Source organism: Phascolarctos cinereus, unplaced genomic scaffold (assembly GCF_003287225.1).
Source record: "Phascolarctos cinereus isolate Bilbo 61053 unplaced genomic scaffold, phaCin_HiC Scaffold_3;HRSCAF=262, whole genome shotgun sequence".
In the NCBI taxonomy this organism is placed as follows: domain Eukaryota; kingdom Metazoa; phylum Chordata; class Mammalia; order Diprotodontia; family Phascolarctidae; genus Phascolarctos; species Phascolarctos cinereus.
In genome coordinates, this window is record NW_027555736.1 from 174,931,302 (window position 1) to 174,947,966 (window position 16,665).

Genomic DNA, 16,665 nt, shown 5'->3' on the forward strand with positions numbered 1-16,665 from the left:
TCCTGACTCCAAGCCTATCACTTCATCCATTTTTCCAATAAATTGCATCAATATGGAATATAATAGATAAGCCCCAGGAAAGAAGATCTCCATTGAAGGGGGACCCAATACCTCCCAAAGTAGCCCCTTTTCCTTTTTAGACAGCTTTAATTTTTAAGAAGCTAATAAGATTGGGTCCTTACACTGCTCTGAATCTGTGATTTCTCCAACCTCCATGCAATTTTCAGCATTACTTAGGGATTTATATTAGGATGTGTGGTCTACTTTGAGGTTGTCTCCAACAATACTCATTGTTGTCTGTGACATTTATGAATCTCTGCAGGGAACCAAGATTTTCCCACCTGGCTTCCATGGAAGTAGCCAACAACATTACTGAGTTTGTGTTCCTGGGTCTGTCCCAGGATCCTAAGATGCAGTTGATGTTCTTCGTCCTGTTCTTCCTCTTCTATGCTGTGATTATAGTGGGAAACCTGCTCATCCTACTCACAGTATGCTTTGAGTCTAAGCTCCACACTCCAATGTATTTTTTCTTAAGTAACCTCTCCTTTGTGGACATTGCCTACTCGTCAGCCACAGCTCCCAAAATGATTGCAGACTTGATCTCAGAGCGCAAGACCATCTCCTACTGGGGCTGTGTTACCCAAATGTTTACCTTCCACTTTTTTGGCTGTGGTGAGATTTTTGTCCTGACAGTGATGGCATTTGACCGCTATGCCGCCATCTGCCAGCCTCTACGCTATACCACCATCATGAGTGCCAATACCTGTGCTCTGCTGGCTTTACTGTCCTGGGCAGGTGCCCTTGGGCACTCCTTTGTGCAGACCCTTCTGACTTTCCAGCTTCCCTTCTGTAGTGCTCAAGTCATTGATCATTACTTCTGTGATGTTCATCCTGTCCTCAAACTTGCCTGTGCAGATACCTCCTTGGTGAACTTGCTGGTGGTGGCCAATAGTGGTCTCATCTCCCTGGGCTGCTTCCTCATTTTACTAGCTTCTTACACAGTAATTCTGCTTAGCCTCAGGAAGCACTCTGCAGAGAGCCGACGGAGAGCTCTTTCTACTTGTGGCTCTCACTTGACAGTAGTGATCTTCTTTTTTGTCCCATGCATCTTCATCTACCTTCGCCCATCTACTACCTTCCCACTGGACAAGGCAGTCTTTGTGTTCTACACCACCATCACTCCAATGCTGAATCCTCTTATCTACACCCTGAGGAATGAGGATGTGAAGAATGCCATGAAATGGTTATGGAGCCACAAAGTTTTAGGGGAAGAAAAGAAAAGATGAAATACATCAGAATTACAGAAACATAGTACTATTGGGGACTCTTAGAGGCCAAATCACTCTATAATGAAGTGAATATATTGGATTCAAAATTTCTAGAAAATAATTTTCACTCTTATAACAAATTTCATTGTCTAAGAATCTTCTTTTCTAGTCTACCATGGTTGGTTGTATTTTGAGGTAGGGTTGGGTATAGGCAAGACTTTTGAGAAGTTAGGAATAACACAGTAAACCCCAAGAATTCTCACCTGTCTGGGGACTATATTTTCTCTAATTTCACTGATAATGATACATTTCTGTGAATCATTGTTTCAGAGAATTAGAACTTAAAGGAACACCTTATATTCTTGTTTGTACATAGTAGATTCAAAATAAAAGTAACAGCACAGTGATTGTAATGATGAAGAAATGGAATTTGAGCTACCTTAATTATGTAATTCTGTGTGACCACGTGGAGTTTTTATTTGTGGTTAAAATTTTAAACAGTGAAACTAAAGTGTGAACTGCAAGGTATAATTTTGTTTGGCAAATGAAAATTTTAGTTCATACATGAAATATTGTACTGAACTTGAATGATATCTTTGAAATTGACATTTATTTTTCTAATTGTTAATTGTTTTAAAACTAAAAAACAAATCAAGAAAATAAAACATTACATCACTGGTACTGCTTAGTGGTTGCCCAAATTGCACTTCTTGTACATATTTCAGTTTTATTAAAATTCATTTGTGAAATGAGGTTTTTATAAATCTCTGTTAAGCTTATTATTACATTTAAAACTTTTCCAACTACTTGAATATCTGTTGCTTTGTGTTAAACAAACTTTTTGAAGTTAAAACTAACTCATATGGCTCATTTATAAATCATATGATTATATCAATAGACACAGAAAAAGCTTTTGATAAAGTACAACATTTATTTTTATTAAAAACACTTGTAAGTATTGGCACAAATGGATTTTTCCTTAAAACTGATAAAAAAGCATTTATATTATTATAAATAAAATATATGTATTAAAACCATCAACAAGCATTATTTATACTGGGGATAAGATAAAAGTCTTCCCACTAAGATCAGGTGTGAAACAAGAATGCCCACTGTCTTCAATATTATTCACTATTATCTTGGAAATCCTAGCAATGGTAATGAGAAGAAAAATACATAGAAGGAATCAGAATAGTGAATGAAGTAATAAAACTCTTTATTTTTGCAGACAATATGATGATATACGTGGAAAATCCCCAAACCTCAATTAAAAAGTTAGTTAAAACAATAATTTTAGCAAAGTAGCAGAATATAAGGCAAACGCACATGAATTGCCAGCATTCCTATATATTCATAAATATATATTCAAAAATCTATAGCAAGAAGAGATAGTAAGAGATACTCCAACTCCATTCTTTGTCCTGACTTTGGCCTCCAATCTTTCCACTCAGCAGTTCTTTCCCAGGCAATCACTGCTGTACTGGCTATATTCTCCTCCCTTTCTTATCTTGATTCATCTGATGAATTGGTTCAAATCTGTACCACTCTCTACACTTAAATCCCTTGCCCCACTTGTCCTATCATGTCATGTCAAACTCCAACCTTGGATTACTCCCACTGTTTTCTAAATTTTCTCTTATTTGTATGCTGCTAAATGAAGGAGAAAGTCATGAAACTATACTTAGTCTACTATAAATTTGTTATATAATCTCAACCTGGTCTTCACAGAAACAAGGCAATCCTATTAGTTCCTTAATCAATTTTCTAACCCACTACCATAGACACTATTTCAAACCTTTTCATTCCCTTCTCAACGGACACACTAGCACCTTCTCTTCCTCTCCCCTCACTAAGGACTTTGCCCCATACTTCACCAACAGGTTGGAAATCATTCAACAATACTGCCTTCTTTTCCTCTCTTCTTCATTTCACATCACTAAATTGTGTTTCCTCAAAAGCTCTTTTACCTCTATTTCACATAATGAGAGAGCCATTCTCCTTGCCAAGGTAAATACTTCTATGTCTACCCTTGATACCATTCCATCTTCAATTTCAGTAGATTTCTCCCTTTATCATCCTCACTCTTTCACTAATCCTTAGTCTCTATCTACTAGTTGTTTCCCTGATGTCCACAGACACACTAATGTCTCTGTCATTTAAAAAAAAAGTTCACTCAATCCAGATTCCCCACTAACTACCATCATCTATCTCTCCTCCTCTTCATGGCTAAATTCCTTGGGAAAATCATCTACACTCATTGCCTTGACTTCCTCTTTTCTCATTTGATTTTAAATCCTCTACATTTTGGCTTCTGGTCTCATTATTCAACTAAATTTTCCTCTCTAATGTCACCAATGATTTTTTTGACCCTTGAATTTAATAATCTTTCATTAATCCTTATCCTTCTTGACCTTTCTGTCACTTCTGACACCATTAGTCACTCTCTTCTGCTAGGTATACTCTCCTTTCTAGATTTTCATGACACCTCTCTCCCAGTTCTTTTCTTACCCATCTGACCATTTCTTTTCAGTCTCCTTTGCTATATATTCATCCAGGTCATGACTACAGGGAAAAAAATGAAGTAGAGGACTTTCAAACATTTATCATGAAAAGACAGGAGCTAAATAGAAATTTTGATTTTTAGATGTAGTTGTTTAGTTGTTTCAGTCATGTCCAACTCTTCATGACCCTACCTGTGATTTTCTACACCAGGATGCTCCAATCATTTGCCATTTCCTTCTCCATCTCATTTTATAGATAAAGAGCTGAGGCAAACAGGGTTAAGTGGGCCACAGTTAGTATCTAAGGCCAGATTTAAACTCAGGAAGATGAGTCTTCCTGAATTCAGGCTCAGTACTCTATCCACTGTGACACATAACTGCCCCTTACAAGACTCAAGAGAAGCATAAAAACATAAACGGGAAAGAGCAAGGGACTCAGTAAGGTTAAACTGTTTACCTTTCTATGTGGGAAGATGATACACATAGCTTCTAAGAACTTTATCATTATTAGGGCAGTTAAAAGGATTGTATATGAAAAGAGGGTGTAAGAGTAAGTTGATTATGTTGGGATTATGTAAAAAAATGGATAGGCAAGAAAGAGAAATGCCCTTGGAAAAGGGGGAAGGGAGAAGGAGAATAGGGAAAATTATCTCACATAAAAGAAGCACACAAGGAGGAGTTCTCACATTGGAGGGGAAAATGTTGGGGCACAGTCTTGAACTTCACTCACATCTTAATTTGTTCAACTGGTAATAGAAATTTATCTTTCCCAACAGGGAGGTGGGAAGGAAAGAGTATATGAGAAAGGGGAAGAGTGTGTAATAAAAAGGAGTGCAGATAAAAGAAGACAGTGGTCAGAAGCAAAACAGAATTGACAGGAGGGATAGCTTCTGAAATTCCCCATCATTTTTTTGTCAAACCAATGCTGACGTTTGTGAGTTTTCTGGCTCAAATGAATAAATTCAGTGCTGTGCATAAAATCTCTGAAAACTTTCCACACTTTTTTATATACCATTGTTGCTAACTGTATGCTGACTCAGCTTTCTTCCAAAAGGAGGAACTGTTCACTCAAGAAGAAATGCTGTCATCTGTTGACATTGAGTCTTTTTACAGTTGTCTTGCCTTGGGGCTGATGCTTTTGCTGAATGTAAATGTTTAGCTTGGAGAGGATGAGTCTATGACTGGTCCAGTATTCTGTGCCACACATTGCTTTTATCACTCTTACATCCTGCCTGTCTCTTCCCCTTACAATGACATAGTCTATTAAAAACCAGTGCTTGCTGCAAGTATGCATCCACAAAGTTTTATTGCACTTAGGTAAACAGAAGACAGCATTGGTGATGAGACGATCATGAGATGCACAAGACAGTAGTAAGTTGCTGTTGCTGTTTCTGACTCGATTCCTCCCAAGGACTCCTTGACATGCCTGATAGCCTGAGCCTACTCTGCCTTTAAAGTCACCCAAATTACAAGCTTGTCCTCTTTTGGTAAATCTATGATGGGAGTTCTCTAGGGCTTCATGGAATTTTCTTTGATCTCATCAGGGTTTGTCACGTGCACATTTCGTGTACCAATGGTGAGTATGATAATCTTTGCAAAAGTTTTTGTTCATTAAAAATGCTCCAAATCACTATTGATTACAGAAATGCAAATCTAAACAAGTTTGAGGTACCACATCACACATCAGATTGGCTAACATGACAAAATAGGAAAATGATAAATGTTGGAGAAGATGTAGGAAAATTGGAACACTAATACATTGTTGGTGGAGTTGTGAACTGATTCAACAATTCTGGAGAGCAATTTGGAACTAGGGCCAAAGGGCTATTAAACTGTATATACCCTTTGCCCTAGCAATACCACTTTTAGGTCTGCATCCCAAAAAGATTAAAATGGGGAAAAAACCACATGTACAAAAATATTTATAGCAGCTTTTTTGTGGTGGCAAAAATTTTGAAATTGAGGGGATGTCCAACAATTGGGGAATGGCTGAACAACATGTGCTATAAGAAATGATGAGCAGACGGACTTCAGAAAAGCCTTGAGAGACTTATATGAATGAACTGATGCTGAGTGAAATGAGCAGAACCAGAAGAACATTGTACATAGTAACAACCACAGTGTGCAATGACTGATTTTGATAGACTTAGCTCTTCTCAGAGATGCAGGGATCTAAGACAACTCCAAAAGACTCATCATGAGAAATGCTATCTAGAGAAAGATCTCTGGAGTCTGAATGCAGATGGAAGCATACTATTTGCTCTCCTTTTCTTTTGTTGTTTTGTTTTGTTTCTTCTTTCTCCTGGTTCCTCCCACTAGTTCTAATTCTTCTTTACATCATGACTACTGTGAAAATATGCTTAATATGAATGCATAAGTAGAGCCTATGTCAGATAGCACACTGGCTTGGGAAGGTGGGAAGAGGGGGAGAATATTTAAAACTCAAAATCTTACGGAAGTGAATGCTGAAAACCAAAAATAAATAAATTCATTATTAAAAAAATTGTTCATCTTTTTGTGTTTTGGCTACAGGGTAGGATCTTCACCTGCTGAGGTAAGCAGGCTAGGGTTGGGTGAAACAGTTTTTAGGGCATCTTTTCTAGCCCCTTCTTCATGCCAGGAAATGAGCCATGCAGTCCTTACAAAAAATTGCTCAGACACCCAGGGTGCTGTTGAATCCCTTTGCTGCTTCAGTCCACTGAGAAAATGACCCTATGATGCCTGTCTGCAGTGTGGTGACTACTGTTCCCAGTGTATCCACACCTGCTACTTTGTCACTCACCCGTCACCACAGGACTTCAAGGTAGGTAAAAGAGTAAAATTAAAACATAGTAAAATAATAAAAAAGTGAAATAGTGGATGATTGGTGATATCTTGACTTGAATGTGAATTGGATTCAAGTGAGGCAAAGTTGCATGAAGTCATCAGCTTCACTCTGTCTTTTGGAGTCATCGGAGTCCACTGGCAAGACAAAAATGAAGATGACGGGTGATGGACTTGGAGACACTGGATGAACTTGGTCTCTCCAGTCTGTGACCAAGCTCTGAGCACTGCAGAGTGCCTGCTTTAAAGTCTCCTTCATGGTTTTTGGAACAAAAAAAACCACATTCTGCTGGGAGAAGTCTTCACATTCTTGAGGTAGACATCCCCTTAAGTTGCTGATGTGTTTGAGGCCTGTCAGTAACCCTCAACCTGGTTTAGCCTGTCTTCTGAGACAGTTTTACCAGGAAGTGGCCATTGCACATGCTACAGCTTCTTGGAGACACAGGTGAGAGTTGGGTGACAAGTGGATACCAAAAGTGGATGAGCAAGCCCTCACACCAAAGGTGCTATTCTTCCCTGAACACCCCATAACCCCACTATCATCATAATTGATCATATCTATAATAATAACAAAAATCATATGATTATATCAATAGATGCAGGGAGAGCTTTGACAAAATACAATGCCCCTTCCTATTAAAAACACTAGAAAACATTGGAATCAATGGAACCTTTCTTAAAATGGTAAGTAGCATCTATCTAAAACCAAGAGCAAGCACTGTCTGTAATGGGGATCAACTTGAAGCTTTCTCTATAAGATCAAGAGTGAAGCAAGGATGTCCACTATCACCATTATTATTGTACTATATTGTACTATAAATGCTGGCCATAACAATAAGACAAGTAAAAGGAATAGAAGGAATAAAAATAGGCAGTGAGGAAACAAAATTATCACTCCATACAGATAATAAAATGGTATACTTAGAGAACCCTAGAGAATCAACTAAAAGCTACTTAAAACAATCAACTTCAAACAATCAGCAAAATTGTAGGATATAAAATAAGCCCACCTAAATAATCAGCAGTCCTATACTAGTAACAAAACCCAGCAGTGAGAGATAGAAGGAAAAATTTCATTTAAATCATTGCAGACAATATAAAATTCATGAAAATCTGCCTGCCAAGATAAACCCAGGGATTTTATAAACAAAACTATACATAATACTTTTCACAAAAATAAAGACAGATCTAAACCACTTGGTCTGGATAGACATAATTAGAAATTCCGGAGCCCTGGACAGGTAGCACAAAAGGCACACTCAAATCAATTCTTGACTCTAGGACTTCTTTAAGATACTGCTTAGAGGCTGGTGAAAGGAGCACGACAGAGTCAAGCTGAGAAAAACATCCCTTAGAGTATGGAAAACAGGGCAGGAAGCTGGTGTTACAACATTAATATCTTAAGTATCTCTCCCATCCCAAGACCAGAGAGCACCCAATTGCTTCATTTTTTTTTTTTTGTAACTGTCATGGTGTTTGCGTATTCAGGATCCATGAAGCTAACTCTCTGAATGTGCTCTGGAAAGCACACATCACCTTGTTAAATTATTCCTTGGGGTAACTAGTCCCTACCTGACTGGCTCCATGTCCCCAAAGAATAAACTTTTTTGGCAACAACCAATGATACTAGTTAGTTCATTGTTACTATATATGAAGTGGTAGGGAAAAACAGCCCTCTGCTGTAGATGGGGAAGGCTGGGTGTCTACTCTCTGCCTTCCCCACAGCCCACAGCTTCTCCAGGACCTGGCCAGCAATCAATAGGTGGGCAAAATGATGTGGCTTTATTGACACAGAGAGGGACTACTGGGTATATGAGGCAAAGGATTCATTATGCTTTTAAGTATGATTATATCGAATGCTTAGATGGTATCAAGGGAAGCCTGGATCCAGAAGTTTCCTGGAGGAGAAAGCCAAAGGGAAGAGTCAGAGAGAAGGATCATTTACTCTGTGTGTGTGTGTGTGTGTGTATGGAGAGAGAGAGAGAGAGAGAGAGAGAGAGAGAGAGAGAGAGAGAGCGAGCAAGAGCAAGAGCAAGAGCAAGAAAAAAGAGAAAGAAAAAGCCTGGAGAAGTGGATAGAGAGTTGGCCTTGGAGTCTAAAGGATCTGGCTGTGTTTAAAAATGGGTAAATCAGTTAAAGTCTTAGTGCCCCCAGGCAACTCTCTAAGATTGAAATTTCAGAATAATTGATGACTGTTTTGGTTTAGAGAGAGTTTCTTCACCAGGGGTTCCTTAAACCACTCAAATTAAAAGAAAAAGCAATCATATGTGCATGCAAGTCATATACATGCTTATGTACATATATATGCACACAGTCACATTTATACACACACACACACACACACATATATATATATATATATATATATATATATATATACATACATACACCTAAATTGATCTATTATTCTGTGCCTAGAAGGAATTTTGAATATATAGTGCATATATATATATATATATATATATGTGTGTGTGTGTGTGTGTGTGTGTGTGTGTGTGCATATATATATATATATATATATATATATATATATACATATACATGCATTCATATATAAAATATATATGAAATAGCCAGGTGATAAAGAGGTAGGTAGATAGATAAAAACCTAATTTAACATTCCCAGACCCTTGGGTGAGTCAAATCAATTTCAATGACTCTCTTAAAATTTGAGTTCCCATTAGTTCTGAAGTGGTGTGTGAAGACACTCAAGTTTCTCAGGACTTTAGGTGGTGGGTCTTCAGGAATGCACAGTGTGTTAAATTTGGAATAAGGGAAAGAGATACACTATTGTGAAGCAATAGGAGGAGGCACTAGCAATTATTTGAAATATGAAGAGGGGGAAATGTAGGCAGCTCAAAGACATGGAAAATTGTGCTAGAATGTAAGCGGTTGTAGGGGTGGACAGAGGTTAAGGGGTATGGATACGCATGAGTTGAAAGGAAGCCTAGGAAACCCAACCCTCTGAGAGAATGGATTTTGAGATCTACTGACTCAGTCAGATTGAGGAATTTGCAGTGACTGAGGAATTAAGTTTGGGGCAATTTGATAAATATTCCTTCTGAGCCATTCCTAGGGATACTCTTGGCCAAGTCCCACGGACTTCTTGAAGTCTTTGGAGAAGACAGATTGCAAGAATTCCTGATGGGTTGATTCAAAGCTAGAACTGGAATTAGAAACTACATGAGAATGATGAGAATAAGACCAAAAGGGACAAGTGTTAATGCTTAATGGCTGCCTCAACTCACTAGCTTAACTGCTAGCTTTGACTCAGCCAATCTGTACTCCCTCCACAATGATCACCGATAACAGGCTTTGTGTAGTTATGTATTAAGGGAACTAAAAGTCCATATTATGATGACATCCCTCCCTTTCCATGTGATTATCCCTTTTATAAGGGGAATATCTATCCTGTCTGGGTCTAACTAAGCCCATTGCATAAGATTGAGTCTGGGTACTACTAAAGCACCTGTTCATTCCATAATAGTCCCTTAGAATTGGATGAGACTATCAAGTTTCCCAGTCCTTTTCAATGCTGATAGCTTTTTGCTGCTCTACTATATATAATATATAAATAGGAGCAAAAAAGCAATGCAACCTTAAAAAATACAGAGTTCAGAGAACTGTAGACTGGTACAGTCTATCACTGAGTCTCTAAAATTCTCAGGGGTCTCAATATCCCTATCTATACAATAGAGACAATTTTGTAATCTCCTGGAATCTTAAAGTTAAGAAGGACCTAGATTCAAATCCCACCTGAAACTCAATAGCTCTGTGACACTGGGCCAATAACTTACCCTTTCTGGGCCTCAGTTTCCTCAATGTAAAATGAAGGGGTTGAACTTAATGACCCCTAAGGTCCAGCTTTAATGTTCCAGCTTTAAATCTGTTTTAGTGTGTGTTCATTACTTTACTGGAGAGGAAACTGAGAGAAGTGAAGAGAATTACCCAATGTTATTCCAGCAGTAAGGAACAGAGGAAGTATTCAAATCTAAGTTCTTTGATATAAAATTCAGTGCCCCTTCCATGGCACTGCAGAGATTTCACAGGATAAGATTAATTAAATTATCATAGGAAAATGCTTTGTTTCCCAGAAATAAGAAAAATCAGTTCAAGTCATTTCTCAGGCCCTATTGTTTTTTCTTTGTTGAGCTATGGACCCATGAATATATGTCTATTGTTTTCTCTTGTTCTCTTTCTTCCACATATCTCTGGATTCTTCCTCATGATTGTCTTTAGCCATCACTCCCTTTTTCATAGATTAGAATTTAATTTAGAATTTTTAAATTAGAATTTAATTCAATTCAGTTCAATTCAAGTAAAATTGATTCAACAAATATTTATTCATTTTATAGTTGTCAACTAAGGCCCAAGAGGTTAGATGTCTTGTCCAGAGTCACATAGCTAATCAGTGGTAGAAGTAAGACTAGAATCCAGGTATCTTGGGTCATTATCTAATAGTATCATAGTGTTAATGCTAGAAGGGACTTTGAAAGCCATCTAGTACCTTTCCTCCTTATTTTACAGGTGAGGAAACTGAGGACAGAGAGTCTAAGTGATGTTCCCAAAGTCACACTGCTAATAAGCGAGAGTCGGGATTTGAACTCAAGCTCTCTATGCAGCACACTTTCCTTTTTCCGTGGCACCAAGTTGCCTCTCTGCACCTCAGTTCCTGCATCTGCAAAATATCTAATATCTAATAGGATTGTTGTAAGGATTAAATGTGATAGAGAATGTGACATTCTTTGTGTACTATGCATTTTTATATAAATGTCAGCTATAATTATTGAATCAAACTCAGTAATTGTGTCTGTTGACTAGTGCTCTTAGATAGGACAATCCTGGTGTGATCTTTTGACCTAACTCAAAGACTCGCAGCCTGTTAGAGCTGGAAGGAACATTGGACATCATTTGGGTGACTCCCTTCACTTTACAGATGAGGGAATCTTCCTCCTGCTCACATTTTCTTTTTCTTTTGGTTTGTTCTTTTGCCATGTGCCATGGCTTAAAATACCCATGATACGGTCATTTTCTTTAATCTTAGTCTCTGAAAAAAAGATTTAACACCTTCCCTCCCCAGGATTAGAGACTTGATAAAATCCTACACAGAAAGAAAGTTGGAGGATATGACAAAGCATCCTGAGCCCACTTGGCAGGGGTAGAAACTGACAAGCAAGGAAATACCAAGTTTTAATTTCTTTTGTTTCAGCAGTAGTGAAAGCAAAGTCGTATTGATCAAATCATTTCAGCCCAATTTGAGTAGGTGTTTTTTTTTCCCATTAAATGACTGAAAGTCTCATTGCCAGTGCCATGACCCCTAGAGACCAACTATTTTCTGTTTATCCCCAGAAGAGGTACAGGGTTGATGCTTCCCTCCTTCTCTGGTATTCACCTTCCTCTCTGCCAAGAAAGCTCATTTCCCCCCTTCTTCTCCTTATTCCATCTTTTCTAGAGAATTAATCACATGGTTCATACAATGCTCTGACCTTCCCCATATTATTCCCAAAGAAGGTGCTCTTAGAATTTCCTTCAATGGGACCCTGTAGCCTTGGCCATGGACAGGAGTCAACCCAAATTGAATGCTACTTCTTTGACTTCCATAGCCTCCCTGGGGGCTCCTGGCCTCTTCATTAATGTCTTCATCTAGGAGAGGGGAAAATGGAAGTTTGTTAAGTATATGAATACTAATTAACAAGTATCCATCATGATTATGAAGGACAATGTCTTGGTTTATTTGGTCTAACATATGCATCCAGAGGCAGGCTATAGTTGTCTTTCCAGGTTGCTGAGATTGCTATCATAACCTTTTTCTGGGCAAACACCACAAGCCCAGCCAGTCCCACTGGAATGTAGGTAAGGATACATGTAGTTGCAGGTTTTCCCTAGTGCAATGGCTCCCATTAAGAGTATGGAAGTGGGAAGTTCACAATTATTATTACACTTTCAAGCTCTGCATGGCCTCTGTACTTGAAATGCTCTCCACTATTCATTTCCAAATGCCCTATTCAGGAAACTTAAATAGAATTTGAATTATTGTGATGCTCATCTTGCTTCCCATCCAAAAACTGGTGTTTGATTTTTTAATGAAGTAAAAACTCCTTTGCTTATTATCAGTTACTTCCATGATCAAAAGAGGTGTTTGGTTTTTGTTTGTTTTTGTTTCCCAACAATAGGTGTTTGATTTTTTTTTGTCTTGGAAGCCTTAGGGGAGACATGGAGACTTCAATAAAGTCAGCTTCTAGGAATGGTTTCCCACTCTGTTCTCCTCCAAGAAAGAGAACATTCCACAAGGAATACAATGAGTGAAACTAGGATTGTTCATTTTGTCTTCTGTGTTATCCCAGTCCTTTAATTGGAAGTGATTACTAAAATAGACTAATACCAAAGGAACCCTCATACCCAAGTTAGGGTCTTTGAAAGCAAATGAGTCTCTTAGTAAAATGATTTTTAAAACAGGATTCCAGGTTCAGGTTTAACACTAAAGATCAAAGTGCTGTCCAAGATAAAAGAAAGTGTCAGTGGGGCTGAGGCTTTATGATGGTTGAATCTGGAACCCATTTTTTCTTTAATATTCTAGATGATCTGTAATTTTACCAGGGTGGGCGCTCCCTTGACTGAAGCATAGAATCATCATACTTCAATAGCTGGTCTTCATAAGTTGCTGTAGCAAAATAAAAATCATTACTCAATGACCAATTTTCTGAAGTGTATGGGGAAGTGGAGCTTTCAATTATGATTAGAAATATTGAAGTTCTTCTCTTCTTTCATGGGCCTGAGTTGCCTGCTCTTAGTGTGTGTGTTGCCTAAGAGGAATAGGCTCTGTTGGGTCAGGAGAAGCCTGTTGAGAAGCAAAGGGAATATTATTGGGAGTGGAGATTGGAAGGAGCTAGGGACTAAGGCCTAGGCCAAGGTTTAACATGTAAGAAAAGACTAAGGCTATTTTCCACTTAGGAGGAAAGTATCTATTTAATTTACAATTTATTTATTTATATACTGCATTTCTTCAGAGAGGAGTTTAATTGGGCTTAAAGTCAGTGTCCTTAGAATGGCAAAATGCAGTTAAAACTACATTATGTTGGTATCTGCATTCAGTTAGCAACTGAAAAAGTGGCAGAATGTTAGAGTTGGAAGGGTGCTTAGAGGTCATCTACTCCATTCTCTTCATCTTATAGATGAGGAACCCGACAGCCAAAGAAATAAAGAGAATTGTCTGAATTCATGTTAGTAACCCTCATTAAGATTCTTTCTCATTTATCACTTGTTAAGTATCTACTGGACTAAAAAACATCACTGTTTTGTTGTTGTCTTTTGAAGGGGTAAAGGGAAAGAAAAGAAAAAAAAACCCACTAAATTATTACATGGTCACTTCCCTCATGGAGCTAGCAGGAAAGATGTGACACATACACAAATACGCAGTGTAATAATTTTATCATAGTATATAATATTATACAATTGCATTATGGTAATTATAGTGCAGAATAGAAAAACATCAGGTGGACAATAAGTTCTATGTGAAGTCAGAGGGCGAAAAGAACATTCCTGACAGTGGAGACCAGGAAAGGCTCATTGGAGGAGGTGGCATTTGATATGTGTCTGGCAGGAGGGAAAAATTTTCAAAAGGAAGAGTTGGAGGGGGAGAGAATTTCAGACATAGGGTATAGCATGAACAGAGAGATGGAGGGAGGAAACACCGAATTTGTAGAAGGGACCCTAAATAGGGCAACTTAGGTAGAACAGAGCAAAAGTTGAGTAAAGGAAGGCCAAAAAGTCTGACTGGTACAAGTCTATGGTGGGTCTTTTATATCCTATAGGCTAGTAGCCTTCAAGGTGGGGGCTATGGCCACCTGGTGTGCCACAGCATGACCCCAATGGGCCTGTGATCAACCAGTTAGAAGACAGAAAAATTCCCTAGGATTGTAAATCTTGGAGCTTGTTTCTAAAACAAACTCATCTACCCTTTTCCTATAGCATTTCATCTATTCTGCCTTTTCTCTTTGATATGTAAGCTTTGATATATAAGCTTCATCTTTCTGAGCCAACTTAGTCCCTCAGGTCAGTTATAAACCTAATTGCTATCCAGGCACCCAGAATAGCAGTTACTAGGGCACCATTGGCACTCTACTTATACCACCACCACTCCAGTTTAGAACCTCATCATCTCTCTCCTGGACTATCGCTGTAGGCTCCCAGATGGTCTTTCTGTCTTGTCTCTCCCCTCCTCAGTCTGCCCTCCATATATCTGCTAAAGTGATTTTCCTTAAGTTTAAGTCCCATTGTGTCATTCCCCTATTTGGTAAACTCCAGTGACTCTCCATTGACTATATCATCAGATATTATTTAGTCTGTTCCTCATTATTTTAAAACTTAGTTTGTGTAAAGTTTATAATGTTTATAATACTCAGCATAATACTATGCACATGTAACTTATTAACAAGTAAATATAAACATGTTGGGGCTATGCTTAAAATTTTTTAGAGATGGAATGAATGAGTTTGGAAACTATCATTATAGGCAATGAAGAGCCACTGAATGATTCTGAATAAAGAACTGACTTGGTCAGACCTATGCTTTAGGATTAAAGGAGGGAAGGAAAGGGGAGTGGAAGAAAGGAGGTAAAGAAAGAAGAGGAGAAGAAAGGAGGGAAGAAAAGGGAAGGATTAAAAAAGAGAAAAGGAGTGGAGAAAGCAGCAAAGGAAAGGAAAAAGCAAAGGAAGGAGGAGAGGCAAGGGGTAGAGAAAGAAATGAAAGTAGAGAGGAATGAAAGGGAATGGGAAGAGAGGGGAGGGAGAGAAAAGAAGAAAGGGGAGAGACAATGGAAGAGAGGTCCCAGGAGGGGTCTAAGGACAAAATTTTGAAGAGTATCCAGCTAACGAATTAGCAAAGGACACAGAAAAAGAAAGAGCAGCAAATGAGGTAGGTGGAGAACCATAGTAATAGATTTTTATGTCATACTTTAAAGTTTGCAAACACATTTTATACATTTGTATACATTTATATATATTTAGATTATAGCTGTGTGTACATATATATGTACATACACATATATACACATGTATATACATACATACACACACATAGGAGCTTACATTGAAACAGGGAAGAGGACAAGTTCATATAGAAGTATTCACAGAAAGAATTTGTCAGCTGTGGAAATCCTTCTCTTCTTTTAAGGCCCAGCATTGGGTGCAATCTCTACCATGAAGCCTTCTTTAAACCCCTCTCTCCCAAGCCACAATTCAAAGTGATCTCCTCCTGTTCACAATTTTTATAGTATTTTGTCTACACATTTTTATGAAAAGAAAAGTGTGTAGGGACAATAGGATCAAAGATGCAGAGCTGAGAGTGAGTTTACAGCTATCTAGTACAAAGCTCTCATTTTACAGATGGGGAGACTGAGGCCAAAGAAAGTTAAGTTGTTTATGTAGGGTTTTACAAGTAGAGAGACCCTAGCTAGCAGGGCTATTCATTCCAGGCCCTCTTACTCTTTCTACTATATAACAATAGGATTCTGAGGGAAAGTAGGACAAAGATTATTAACTCCTCCAGTTTCTGTTAGCCCTTTTCAGTCTTGCTCTGAAGTGGATTCCTATAGCCTGGAGGACCTGATAAGGATCAAAAGGGTTCTTCTCACCACAGTGAGATATTTTGTAGTTTCACTAAGTGGGATTATTTGTCGGGGCCCTAGACTAGGGACTAAGCAGTTTGATAAATGCTAGAAATAATTTTCTCAAAGAAGTAGAAGCAACAGGGAATACTGGATAAAAGATTGGTTTTGCAGTCAGGAAGATCTCGAGTTCCAGTCTTGATTCTGATACACTCACTGTGTGGCCATGGTCAAGTAGTCCCTTAATCCCTCATTGTCCCAGGCAATTTTCTAAATTTAAATGAATGCATGGAAAAGAACTTATTAAGCACCTCTTGTTTTCAAGGCACTGAACTAGGGGTGGGGAAACAAATACAAAAGTGAGAGCCCTGTCCTCATGGAGCTTACATTCTAAAGAGGGAGCCAACATATATAGGTGAACAGTAGTGAGAGAAGGGAGTTTTGGTCCAGGAAGATACAGGGATTGTGA

General features: G+C 38.3%; 1 protein-coding gene across 1 annotated transcript; it reads left to right on the forward strand.

Moving 5' to 3' along the window:
* Nucleotides 1-350: 350 nt before the first annotated feature.
* LOC110204751 (olfactory receptor 4S2-like) lies at nt 351-1,286 on the forward strand. The gene has a single exon (XM_020980873.2). The coding sequence runs from the start codon at nt 351-353 to the stop codon at nt 1,284-1,286; it is 936 nt and encodes a 311-aa protein (XP_020836532.1).
* Nucleotides 1,287-16,665: the final 15,379 nt, after the last annotated feature.